Source organism: Phoxinus phoxinus, assembly GCF_949152265.1.
Source record: "Phoxinus phoxinus genome assembly, chromosome: 16".
NCBI lineage: Eukaryota > Metazoa > Chordata > Actinopteri > Cypriniformes > Leuciscidae > Phoxinus > Phoxinus phoxinus.
Genome location: NC_136891.1, coordinates 12,839,390 through 12,853,687, shown reverse-complemented (window position 1 = coordinate 12,853,687; position 14,298 = coordinate 12,839,390). Strand labels below are relative to the sequence as shown.

The following is a 14,298-nucleotide window of genomic DNA, read 5'->3' as shown; positions in this document are numbered from 1 at the left end:
TACGAGTCTGATACGAGTTCCGGCTAAGATGGCGGGCTGAACGTGTGTTGGTGCCGAGCTGCCTTGTTAATCTCCCAAAGTCTCATTTACACCTACCTAAAATATAATTGAAACACTCCGCGTGTATTTTGTGTCCTCAAAATGCGGGAATCTTCTCAGCAAGCTCCAGCTCTTCTCAGTCGATTCAATGGAGGTACAGACCGATCCTACAGTTAAACATCGTGACTCGTCTCATTTAACCCCTTCTAAAGCAAACACCTTGAAAAAATTACGGTCCTACGATGATGACATCACTAATGCAACTCTGCTACAAGCCATCACTTCATTGACCGCTCGTTTTGACTCACGAAAAATGAGATGAAATGGCAGCTCAAATGCAGAGGAACAGTGTCATGAATCATGATCGCAGAGATTTCCAAGGCTGTAGAGATCAGTGCCGCTGAAATTAAAGAATGCAAAGAAAAGTGCCTAGAGACGAGCAAATCGCTCCTGAATTGAACATCGCACAAAGACCTGGCGAGCAGAACATTATTTCAATAATAAAAGGTGAAACTAATATATTATATAGACTCATTACATGCAAAGTGAGATATTTCAAGCCTTTATTTGTTATAATTTTGATGCAGCATTATAATAATATCATTATAATAAAATCAGTATTAATGAACTCGTATGAAAATGGTGGTCTCAATTTCCTGAACTTTGGTACATTAAACAATACATTTAAAATCAAGTGGATTAGACAACTTGTTACGTATCCAGTCTCTATTTGGAATATAATTCCCCTCCATATTTTATCTGGTCTGGGTGGCATAAATTTGTTCCTTGTTTCCAATTTTGATATTAACAAAATACCTGTGAAACTTTCTGCATTTCATCGTCAAGCTTTTCTAGCATGGAGTTTAATTTACAAACACAACTTTTCACCACACAAATACTTTATCTGGAATAATAAGGACATTCTTTTCAAACATAAAACTATTTTCTTTGAAAATTGGTTTCGAAATAATATTGTTTTGGTAGACCAATTATTTAATTCAGATGGCCTTCTTTTTACTTATGAGGAATTCATGTTCAAATATAATATTCCTATACCACCAAGGGAATTTGCAGCTGTTTTTGGAGCAATTTCTTCTAAAATATGTATGTTATTTAAACAACAAAAAAGATTAATTACCAGCAATTTCCACCCCTCTCACCAAATCAATCCCTTGTAGGTAAAATATGTTTCTCCTGTCATTATAATTGTAATGGGTCAATAAGAGCCCTTTTCCAGAAAGATGTTGTTTCAAGACCAAATGTTATTGCGTACTGGAGTCAGTTTGTGAGTGATGTTGACTGGAAAAAAGTCTGGCTTCTACCCAATCACTATCTCTTAACAAACTAGGTTAAAGAAGTAACTTTTAAACTCCTTCATAGAATACACCATGCTAAACACTATTTAACCACATTTTAAAAGATATTGATGAAAGTTGTAGTTTTTGCAAAAAGAAGCCAGAGACAGCTGGTCATTTATTTTGGCACTGCCCTTATGCGTCTCTTTTTTTGGCAAAATGTACTTTATTTCATTGTTGGAAATGTTGATGAAAATTTTACATTACTGTGGAAAGTTGTTCTACTAGGTATTGTAAACTCAAAAGATAAACAACCCCGCACTTATTTTATTAATTTTTTATTTTGATGGCTAAATTTCACATTCATAAATGCAAATTTTCAGGGGAAAAGCCATGTTTTGTTGCATTTAAAAATGAAGTGAAGCTTTATATTGAGTCAATATTGCCCTCGAAGAAACAAAAAGCTATTAAGCATGTACACTCTTTAAAGTATTCCTATAATACTGTCTGTACCTCCCCCTAGCATTTGAAATGTATTGTATTTCTATTGTTTGTTTTGATTTTTTCTTGAATAAAAAATTTAATTAAAAAAATCGTATAAAGCCCGCCCTGACAATTTTATTGGTCCGAACAGCTCTGGTTCGAGCATAGTTGCTCCACAACGGATCAGTCCAGACCGAACTTCACAACATCAAATGTAGGCAACACACGCCTGCCGCCTTAACTACGTCATCAAAAAAATGTATATGAGCGATATCCGCCGTGTCACTCTGTCCTGTTTAGAGCTCAGATTCTTTGCCCGAGCCCGATATTTCCTGCCGCTATACTCGGGCCGGGCCCGTGATCTAGAGACGTGGGGCGTGGGACTAGATTTGATGGCTGAGTGCGAGCGCGGGCGGTAGCCTAATGCACGCAATCTGTGTGTGCGGGCTGTGGGAGAATAAAACTATTAAATAGAAATATCTATGAATAAAACATATAAAAACTAATAAATTGTTATTCATCTGTTGCAGAAAAGCAACAAGAAGAACAAAAACAAAATAGAAACGATTTACAGGCCAGAGTTTCTATTTGTAACATGTTTGCAGCGTTGAGCGATGTAGCCAATCACAGACATATGTGTTGATTTCTTGATCGCAATGGCCAATCAGAAGCATTTAAGATAGAATCCCCTCACCGCTCAAAACTGACTTTTTGTTCAGTGCTGAATTCTGCATGCTGGCAAATCCTCGGATTATAAAAGATATTATGAAAGATTCATTATGCAGTCAGCTTCATTGATAATAACATTGATGTATGAGATTGCGATGAACTGATGTCAGCTTTTTAGGAATTATTAAGGGAGCGCGCATTCAGTCATGGCAAACCATGCACGCAGCCTGCTTGCTTTTATGTAAAATTAACAGTGGATTGTGAATGTTAATGCTTTAATAACAAATCATTTATCAGGAGCATTTATGCTGATGTGTATGGCGACACATAGGCTAACACAAAGTTAAGTTAAGTTACACAGTTACACCTTAATTAACACATTTTCTGCGGGAGACCCTACACAATATAGCATAAAAAGCATATACCTGGGAGCCTGAATAGGCTAAATTAACAAAAGCCAGCGAGTCCAACAAGTTACCGGTCAGCAAGTTCACCAAGCTCCCGCGATCTCATTCCACATCTCATTCCACAGTCGCAGGACCAGCCAAACTATGAAAAAAAGGTGTGACTTATAGTCCGGAAAATACAGTGTGTGTGTATAATATATATATTATAGAGAGAGAGAGAGAGAATAGTAAGTGTTAATATTGAGTCAAATGTTGGCAAAATAGATGCGTCATAAGATGACACTGAATGCCTGTTTTGAACGATCAAAGGTGGCGCTGTGTCCTGCACCGATGTTGGCGGCGACACCTCAGCGGGCAGAGCTTCAGGACCGTCACGCAAGAGACCCCGCTTGGACCTGGATGAGGAGGACGAGCTTTCTGAACGGGGCTCGTCTATGATCGTTGAAGATCCACATGATGTCACTTATGATCCTCTACACTCGCTCACTTCAACCACAGATGTGATGTGAGTTACATGATATTTGTCATAATCATTTAGGATAAAAATCCTACAAATCTTCTATTAATTTCAGCTCGAGCACAGTGTGAATTGATTATTTTCCTGTGAAATGTTTTCTGTTCTGATAGAACTGAACCGTCCAGTCCGATCCACAAGATATCAAAGTACATTGTGTATGAGAAGTGTCTACTGGAGCTGTTCGAGGTGTGCCCGAGGTGTGGGCGCGCTTCGAGCCCAAAGACCAGGACCATGGGCACGTTCCTCAGAGTGGAGCAGAACTGCACACATTGTGCTTTCTCCCGGACGTGGAGCAGTCAACCGATCATTGGGTCCATTCCTGCCGGGAACCTCCAGCTCACTGCCGCAGTTTACACTTCAGGTGCCTCTTTCTTCACACTCCAAAAGGTAATGACAAACACTCAACTGTGTATTGAATATTACAATGCACCATATAAGTGGAGAAAATGTTTGTGTTTTATAAAAGCAATAAGCCCCTTGAAGCCGTGTTTTACAGTGGATGTAGAACAGCTAAGGGGCATTCTTTCATTTCATCTACCTTCAAACCGAAGCATTGAGAACTTTGACAGTGTCCAGACAGTTTAATAAGAAGATATTTTATACATAGTCAACTTTGCGTATACAGGCAGAAGCCATCTTTGAAAAACAGTCTCTATCAGTCGATCTCTGAACGCCGATACAAATGCGCTGGACCATATGAGATTCAACACAGTTCAGCGCATTTGGATCGGCGTTCGGAGATCGACTGATAGAGACTGTTTTTCAAAGATGGCTTCTGCCTGTATACACGAAGTTGACTGTATGTATAAAATATCTTCTTATTAAACTGTCTGGACACTGTCAAAGTTCTCAATGCTTCGGTTTGAAGGTAGGGACCCTCATTATGCTACCGTGTTAGTGTGGGGCTATTTTGAGCCTTGTTAGTGGTATTAACAAGCGATTTTTATTTGTCATTACTCAATGCCCCATATACTAGCGTTATACTAGCGTTATAGGCTAAACTGTATTTAGAGATAAAACTATTTACATTCGATAATCATGAAAACAAATCTCAGATAACGGTTGACTAGGTAACAATGTGTAATTAGACCAAAGGTTCATTTTGCGCCGGAGTTCTCCTTTAAATGTGAACCTTGACATTTATTTAGTTTTTCTTCCCGTTTTAGTCAACCCAATATTATAAAACAAATGTCCTTTAAGCTGACTACAATCATATCACACGGTCTTCTGTAATAAAGCTTTTATTTTTTATATATTAAAAATTGAAACAAAGAAGCAAATTACAAACAATAGGACAAATACAATAGAAAAAAATAAACAAATTAAATAAACTTTAGGTTTTTCAGGTACCGTAGCATAGGTTTATTTAACTGCCCTACTACCAACATTGAATAATGAAATGTAAAAAAATTAAAGGGGTGGTGTAATGCCCTTTTCAAAATATGTAAAATAAGTCTCTGATGTCCCCAGAGTGTGTGTGTGAAGTTTTAGCTCAAAATACCCCACAGATATTTTTATATCGCATGTTAAAATTGTCATTTTTTGAGGGTGAGCAAAAACGCACCGTTTTTGTGTCCGTCCCTTTAAATGCAAATGAGCTGCTGCTCCTGGCACAGGGGGCGGAGCTTCAAGAGGTTGTGTCCTTTTACCTCACACACACATGCAGTGGAAATTTCAAAAACTTTTAGCCAGACATGAGTCAGACAAAGATGGAGAGACTCAAGAAGAAGTGGAAACATATAGAATGCAACAGGACATTTCTGAACGGTTAGTTGATGAATTTATGTAGCTTATGTGTAGTTATCTTCTAGTCCTTGATTATTATATTCTGTCATGATAATCTATAAATCACATTCCCGGGGGCGGGGTTTATGTAAATTTTAGGGTTTGTGATGTCATTAACCTGGGAGGAATGTCGTGTAGTTCCTACCAGCCGTTTGTTGTAGTCCTTAAAAAACGATTTCTTTAAAAGCAAATATCTCCCTTTGCTTTGAACTTTGAGCGTTGTAACTTTGCATATGTTGTTTATGATCAAACAGAAACATTACACACTAACTACAGTTAGAAAAGTGAAATCATAATCAACCACCCCTTTAACATAATGTATAATCTTCACTGTGTTAATTCAATATAAATTGATTCATAGTGAAGATGAGAATTTTTTTTATTAAAATTAATGAAACGTATGGCAACAGTTTATGAGGCTGCTGTCACTTTAAAAATTAATGCACAGATATAGTTACACATCCTTTTCTCTCCCATTTGTTTTTGTTTTCGTAGGACATAACCTTAGGACATAACAGACTCTGTTTACATCGAATAGCTACTCCACAGTCCACGATGTGCATTTTGACATAATTCCACGGCTTATTGTGATTAACCTTAATAATTGTAAGTAACTTAAAGTAGTACTGCGAAGTTAAAGAAGTGCAACACTTTAGAAAAGCGATTTTTGAAATTTGTGAATAGAAAATGAATTGCGAATCATATATGAATAGATTTTTTCCCGCACCACTAATATTTTATACAGATCATGGTGTTGATGAATATATCTTATCCTCTTCTCCTGTCTGACCTCAGATCTTCCAGGCAATGAATCTGCAGCTGTACAAGTACACCACCTTTCGCAGACTTGCGCGGAGATTCGTCGAGCCTGCCGTCGTGTACAGGTGGAGGACGATGCAGGATGGCGCGCTGGAGCAGCTCATTCGCCAACAGCAGAACGGCATCCTAGCTGGTCACATGAGGCCTGACTCGCCAGGTGTGTATTTCTGAGTGTGTGTGTCAGTGTATAATAACGGGAAAGCAGCTCTTTACACTTGTAAAATTAACAGATTTATTTTATTTGCAAAGGTCATTCTGCAAAATATGGCAGCTATACGATGATGGACCTGCGGAACAACATGATCATTGATCTTCAGCTGGTTCAGGTGAGCGGAGGGTCAGCAGGGAGGAATATAAGAGGAGAAATAGCGGTGCCGTTGGTAGTAAGGGGGAGCAGTTCGGGTGTGCATGGGAGTTGCTTCTATCAAAACTGAATACACTGAGATGGGTAAAAATGTCATGAATGAAATAATGTTTTGCTAACATGGCGAACTACGCTATTTTTCTTTCTTTTATATCAGAGAAATGAAGTTGCTGGGAGGTGCCATATGGAGATGGAGGGTCTGAAGAGAAGCCTTGCTCTGTTGGAGGAACGTGGTGTTACTTTGAATAGTATTGTGACCGACCGTCATCCTCAGATTCAGAAATTCCTGAAGGAGACCCGGATCAAGCACTACTGCGATGTTTGGCGTATAGAAAAGGGTATGCTGTCCTCTTCTTTTTTTTAATAAGGGGAACAACACCCGTACAAGAGGGTCCCTGTTCACCTGTGAAAAATTTGTTTGGTTGATGACATTGTATCGTTTACAATATTAGAGGGACTTTGGTAATTAAAATTGTATTTCATATACAATGTATATTTGCATAACTGAAATACACTTTTTGTATTGTTAGGACTGTCAAAAAAGTTGGTTCTGATATCAAAGAACAAGGACTGTGACACACTGAAGAAGTGGATTCATAGTATAAAAAACCATATGTACTGGACCGCAGCTTCATCAACATCTGGGCCAGAGAGGCTGGCAAAGTGGACATCTATCCTAAACCATATCCGAGATGTCCACGTCCACGAAGACCCTGCTTTCCCCCAGTGTTTGCACGCACCACGGACATCAAGGGACAAAAGCAAATGGTTGAAAGCAGGTGCGTTTGCCCAATTACTAGTTGAAATATAAAGGTTGAGTGGACCCTCTTCATACAGAGACTATACACACTATCATAATTTTCCAAACTTTTGTCTGGTTGTGCATGTAGATTTCTAGATGATGGGAACGTTTTTAACCATTACCACTTACTCATATTTACAGTGATTCTGTGTTCAACACATTTAATATGTGGTATTACTGATGTTTTCATAGGAACAGAGGCCTTCATCAAAGTAGAGAAGGCCTTGACCAATAAGAGGATCTTAAAAGATGTGGAGAAGATGAGCCCTCACCACCTGACCTCGTCGCTGGAGGATTTTCACAGCAGTATTTTACACTTTGTGCCTAAGAACGCAATATTTCCTTTTCTTGGAACGTTGTGCAGGTATATACACCATCATTTTTGCCGGACTGAAATGAATTCAATTCATACACATTGTATTCAAGTTACACGAGTATTATTTTTCTTCCTAAGACTCTACCTGGCTGCCATGCACTTCAACGAAAATGCTGGGCGCCCCCAAGCAACATCATCAACCGGTGAGCTGCTATACAGATTGAACTTACCCAAGTCCAAGGAGGGGGAATTTTCCATGAAGCCAGTGAAAGTAGATCCAACGTACGGTAAGTTTTACAAGCTGTTATTGTAAAAACCAAACCAAGCCAAGAAAACGTGCAAAGAGACCTTGTACAACATGTGAATAATATAAAATGCACTATTTAAATGTACAAAAGGCCTACTTGGGCATTAACCAAATGATCGTTTGCAAAGACCTGCCCCCCTAGTTACTGTTGCTATGTCCGACAAGCTACGCCACCCTCATGCCACACCATGTTCTCACGCAGTGAAAAACACATCGCGGAGCAGAGAGGACACTGACACGCGCTGACAGACAGGACAGACCAGGTTACTTTTGATATCAAACAAAGTCTCAACTTTCAAATTTGGTAATTTTTTGAAAGAAATAAACAATAAATACTGTTTTGTGGCTCTTTAATGTGTCTGACAGATCGCTGTAGAGCCTCAGTTAAAACTGCTCGTGAACCGATCATCTCTTCCTTCTAGTTCATTTATAGCATCAAATAAACATGAATGAACATCAGAAGGAATGTTGTTTTAACCGCGGAAAGGCGTCAGTGCACTCCGTTTTTCAAGTTCAAATCCTCCAACGTTAATCTACTAACTCTCCTGACTGCTTTGTCGGACAAAATGGCGGTTTGGGCGGATGATGATTGGTCAGATCGCCTGTCAATCAAACTCCCTGCGAAGGGTCAATTGCAAGAAGTATGTAGTCACGTTTTTTTATTTTTTATTACAGATTATGTGGATGAACTGATGGACCTCATCTTTGAGAAGGTGTCTGAGGACCCTGGTCCATATGAGGCCGAGGTGCAGAAGATCCCCATCCCTGACGATCTCTCTGCCCAATTTGAAAAGCCAGACAAGATGGAAGTGATAGCCTCATATGTGTCAAGGTTCAATCAAGAGCTGGTCTGAATCCTGAGCGTCAGGAACTCCCGGCGTACACGTAGCACTACCAAACCCAGCTTACTAAGCTTCTGTTGGCCAGATATCTGTAACGGCTGAGCACAGTGAAGACCTAATCAGGACTGCTGGTTTGGTCAATTCTAACGTTGTTAATAAACGTGCATACAAGACTTTATGACGATTAAAGTTTTTTTTTTTTAAAGATGGTTTTTGTGTACTTTCAGTGTTTCATATACATGTTAACATTCATAAAGCTGTTCCCGTCTTGTTACACCTGTACAACTTACGCTAACGTTGTTAGTAACCCAGGGTGCGAGTTGCCTTCAGAAACCTTATGTAAAACACACATTGGTAGTGTGTGAGAAACACACACACTAACGTATTTTCCGGACTATAAGGCGCACTTTTTTCATAGTTTGGCTGGTCCTGCGACTTATAGTCCGGAAAATACGTTAGTTTGTGTAATGGATCACTGAATCCATTGAATTCTTCCTCTGTGTCACTTCTGAACAACTCCGCTAACTAGAGCGCTCTCTCAGTAATGTTTTCTCTTGGTTCATCTCAGTCAGTATGAATTAATTTTGATATATAAGTCGCACTTTTTTTTCATAGTTTGTCTTTGGGATCAGGCTTTCTTAGGTCTTTCTCAGGCTTTCACAGACACAATGGCCACCAAAGCTTTGCATATTGCCTCACATTCACCCATTCATACACTGACGGCGGTGTCAGCCATGCAAGGCGCCATCCAGCTTGTCGGGAGCATCTGGGGTTAGGTGTCTTGCTCATCACCTCGACACTTGGTCAGGTGGAACTGGGGATTGAACCACCAACCTTCCGGTTTGTAGACAACCTACATGAACCACTGAGCCACTGCCGCCCCAGTCATGCACAGCTTGGCATTTAAAGTGCAGGATAAACACAGGCTATGAGAAAAGGCACAGGATGTATGATTACTGATGCATTTAAGCACATAAGTTTATTTTATTATTCATACCACAACACCAAATAAGAGTGTTTTACAGAAATGTACATATAAAAACTATGTACAGTGAGGAGAACAAGTATTTGATACACTGCCGATTTTGCAGGTTTTCCCACTTACAAAGCATGTAGAGGTCTGTAATTTTTATCATAGACATTTTATTGCATGACATAAGTATTTGATACATCAGAAAAGCAAACTTAATATTTCGTACAGAAACCTTTGTTTGCAATTACAGAGATCATATGTTTTCTGTAGTTCTTGACCAGGTTTGCACACACTGCAGCAGGGATTTTGGCCCACTCCTCCATACAGACCTTCTTCAGGTTTCGGTGCTGTTGCTGGGCAATACGGACCTTCAGCTCCCTCCAAAGATTTTCTATTGGGTTCAGGTCTGGAGACTGGCTTGGCCACTCCAGGACCTTGAGATACTTCTTACGGAGCCACTTCTTAGTTGCCCAGTGGTTCATGTAGGTTGTCTACAAACCGGAAGGTTGGTGGTTCTTTCCCCGGTTCCACCTGACCCAAGTGTCGAGGTGTCCATGAGCAAGACACCTAACCCCAGCTGCTCCCGACGAGCTAGATGGCGCTTTGCATGGCTGACACTGCCGTCGGTGTATGAATGAGTGAATGAATGGGTGAATGTGAGGCAATATGTAAAGCGCTTTGGTGGCCATGGGTCTGTTAAAGCGCTATATAAATGAAGTCCTTTTACCATTTAACAATGCTCTTACTGAGAGAAGGAGGTTGGTGGCCAAGATCTCGCCGATACATGGCCCCATCCATCTTTAGTTTAGACCAAAAAGCTCTATTTTTGTCTCATCAGACCACATGACCTTCTTCCATTCCTCCTCTGGATCAGGTTACTAATGGTTTTCTTTGAGACTATGGTCCCAGCTCTCTTCAGGTCATTGACCAGGTCCTGCCGTGTAGTTCTGGGCTGATCCCTCATCTTCCTCATGATCATTGATGCCCCACGAGGTGAGATCTTGCATGGTGCCCCAGACCGAGGGAGATGGACCGTCATCTTGAACTTCCATTTTCTAATGCTGCCCTCACACCAAATGCGAATAGAGCGTCAATTTCACATCTATCACGTGTAGTTTGACGCTTGGACATTTTGAATGCATTCAAAAGTAAAAGTAAAAAGCAAGCGTTTGAAGCTAAATTGACGCGCGTCCGAGGCGAAATCCGCTTCTTGTGGGAAGGGCAAGTGCTAGGCGGTGTTCTGTTTGCAAGAAAGGCTGCGAAATTTTAAAATACTACTATTATTGTGTCACAAAATGAAGTTTTAAGAGTTGTTCAGTCGAGAATGTAGTTGTTTAAAGCTCAAATCTGTGGTTTATTTATAAAGATAGCGCCTATTTAAAAATTTTATCTGATGTTTACGGTTTGTGAGATCCAGGCGATCACCGGGCGCTCAGTACTCATGTAACCCGCCTGGAACAGCCTTGCCTCGGCTGGTCCTCCTCACGATTGCCGCTGGAAAACGAGAAATGTTTAAATTCACAATCTATAGCTTCGGTTTATATGAAAAATAGGTTAAAATACATTAATAACTCGTTATAACGTAGGTTAAACGACTTCTTTAATTATGTGAGTTTTTCTTCATCTTGTTCAGAAATGTACGACTGCAAGTGTACAGTGTCACATTCATATTTAACATAGCTGAACAATGTCATTCCTTCTTTCACGCAGGCATTTAGTCGTATTACAAAATAATTTATTGAGGCCAAACATATAAAATAAGTTATGTTACAAATTACAATATATTATTACAAACTAAAAAGCGGCCTGCCCCCGTTTATCACGAATTGACGGCAAAGTTCAAATTTTTCAACTCAGGTGTCAGACGTGAATTCGCGTCAAACGCGTGAATGCACAAAGCACCACTCGCGCTTAGACAACTCTGCTACAAGCCATCACTTAATTGACTGCTCGTTTTGACTCACAAGACGAAAAATTTGATGAAATGGCAGCTCAAATGCGGAGGAACAGTGTCATGATCACAAAGATTTCCAAGGCTATAGAGATCAATGCCGCTGAAATTAAGGAATGCAAAAAAAAGTGCCTAGAGACGAGCAAATCGCTCCTGAATTTAACAATATCGCACAAAGACCAGGGGCCTATACCATAAAGCCGGTTTAGGTGATCTATTATACACGGGTTTCTGTGCAACGTCATCACGTAGATGCGCGCGCATAGTTGGACAATTTCATACTAGTCAACTAACTAACTTTTTACATAATGTTATATTAATATGCAAATGAAACACAAGCAAACAGATCCAACTCTGAAATTGCAGTTTATTATTGAGTCAACAAGAATTTACAAACAATGCGAAATCTACGTTAATTACAATGTTCTTTTACAGAACTCGGCATAACATATAGCGGTCTTGCCTCTTGGATGCGCGCGCATCCGGTATTGTTTGTATACAAGAAACCTATGTATATGTTTCAGTTTAGTTTCTGCCAACCCTGGGTTTTAGGTACTATGAAAGTAGCTCAGCTTCAATCGTGTTCGTCGCCATGGTATCTTACGCTGCACGGCTAACCTGCTCCGGGGCAGGTTATGTTCTGGATTCAAGATCTCAGACTGAAGTTTGACCAATCAGCTGTGAGCAAAGAAACAAAGAAATAGGTGACGTAACTAATTCCCAGTGTCTGTTGCAATCAAGGGGGTAATCCATCCGCCGGAAACTGAAGCCTCCGCGGGCGCCGCCATTGTAGCAGAACTTCACCTGCTGTTAGCATTCCATTGACTCCCATTCATTTTTGCGTCACTTTGACAGCGAATAACTTTACATCTGAGGCGTCCAAAGACTCCATTTGTCCATTATTTATTTCTAAAGAAACTCGACAATGTATAAAAGGCTCCATTACCTTGTATCTTACGTTATGGCCCCGTAGAAGCCGTTTTTGTAAAAATAGGCTAACGATTGCGTCATAACTCACGCGACTCTCTGTCGCACTGTAGAGAAATTACCGTATAGACCGGCGTAGAAGCTCGCAGGCAATCGGGGGAACGTGGAGGCATTAAGTCCGATAAAGTGAAGGGAGAAGCCCACAGAGAGTGATAAAGTTGATCCTGCTGCTAGCTCATGGACAGCTAATGCTCACGCTCTCCGTCTCTGCGAGATTCGGAAGGGAATGATTCAGATTTCTCTCCGCACAGCTACTAGAAGACTGAAAACTGTCAGACACGTTGCTCACGTGACCAAGCTCAGTTTGAGCCTGCGCAGTTCGCCTGGCGATCAGGAAGTGAGTGCTTCAAATGGGCTTCACTTTTCTCCGTTGAAGTCTATGGGGTCGCTGTGTCCATCTTATATACTGTCTATGGTTGCAATGGCTTCACATTTTCTTCCAAATCCTGTGGACATCTCAGCGCAAATCGTTAGACGAGTACTTCATAGAGAAAAAGTTTTTAGGGACAAACAAAATCCCCTTGCCTTTCCTGATAGTTACTTGTATGAAAGATACAGATTTTCCGCGGAAGGTATATCTTATCTTTGCGAACTTCTTGAGCCGCACATGAAGTATTTGACATGTCGAATCCATGCTCCTGCTGTACCGCAAGTGGTATTGCATTGCGTTTTTTTGCAATTGGTACACACTTGCACGGTCGGTGATGCACAGAATCTAGGGGAAAACATGGTTTGTCGAACCATTCGCAAGGTGGTCCTAGTGTTTCCTGGACATATATCGACCATGTCCATAAAAGAGGGCTTTTATAAAATTGCCGGTAAGATATATTGATAGGGTGACATGAACACTTTTTTTTTTTTTTTTTTAAAGCAAATTTCACAAATGTACTATACAATACAGTACATGTTAAGAATTATAAAAAAATATATATATATATTATTCTGTTAATCTTATGATAGGATTCCATATAGAGTCATTGGAGCAATAGATAGCACACATGTTGCAATCTCCACTTCTCTAGGAGAACATGATGCAGATTATGTTAATAGAAAGTCCTTTCACAGCCTTAATGTTCAGGTAGAAATGATGAGAACATGTGAAATTATTATTTTCTGTGAGATGAATCTTTAAATTAATAGTAACATTAACAGATATAACAATTATCTACTTTCTGTGAGTCTGTGTTGTGTCAGCACTTTGAGGAAAGCAAGTTAAATTTGGGACAGTTCATTTTGAATTGGGACAGCAAAACCTACAGCATAACCCCCTATCATGACCCTCAGACAGGGCCACAGAACCGCTTCAATGTGGCCCTCAGTAAAACCAGAGTGAAGTTAGAGATGACCTTTGGCATCCTAAAGGCACGTTTCAACTGTCTTCAGTGCTGAAGAGTCACCGGAGCAGGCATCACAGATAGTGTCTGCATGTGCCATTCTGCACAATATAGCCTCCATTAGAAAGGAGCGAGAACCAACACAAAACCAGCTTCTCCCCGATGAAACTGAATGAAACATATATACTTCCAATAAATGTCTGAATTTAAAATGTAATTTTGAAAATATGCCTTGTCATCTTTGTAAATGTCTCTCTGAAGATACAGAGCATGTATTTTTTACACGTAACTTCGGTAACACTTTAAAATACGGATCCTTCGTTAATGAATAACTACACAGGAACAAATGAGTAACACAATGTTAACAATCTAGTAACTACAGTTAACTAACAAGTAACTCTGATTAAC

The 14,298-nt window shown here is 40.0% G+C and overlaps 1 protein-coding gene across 8 annotated transcripts in view; it reads left to right on the top strand.

Moving 5' to 3' along the window:
• The window catches only part of LOC306983499 (uncharacterized protein), a 32,066-nt gene extending 22,886 nt beyond the window's left edge, over positions 1-9,180 (top strand). For all 8 annotated transcript variants that reach the window (XM_079583960.1, XM_079583962.1, XM_079583958.1 and 5 more), the window contains 9 exons: positions 3,203-3,398; positions 3,521-3,797; positions 5,991-6,171; positions 6,264-6,340; positions 6,536-6,716; positions 6,909-7,157; positions 7,373-7,544; positions 7,635-7,783; positions 8,479-9,180. In XM_079583960.1, the coding sequence (XP_079440086.1) occupies positions 3,203-3,398; positions 3,521-3,797; positions 5,991-6,171; positions 6,264-6,340; positions 6,536-6,716; positions 6,909-7,157; positions 7,373-7,544; positions 7,635-7,783; positions 8,479-8,657 (1,661 nt within the window). In that variant the 3' untranslated portion in view covers positions 8,658-9,180. The remainder of the gene's footprint in view (positions 1-3,202; positions 3,399-3,520; positions 3,798-5,990; positions 6,172-6,263; positions 6,341-6,535; positions 6,717-6,908; positions 7,158-7,372; positions 7,545-7,634; positions 7,784-8,478) is intronic.
• Positions 9,181-14,298: the final 5,118 nt, after the last annotated feature.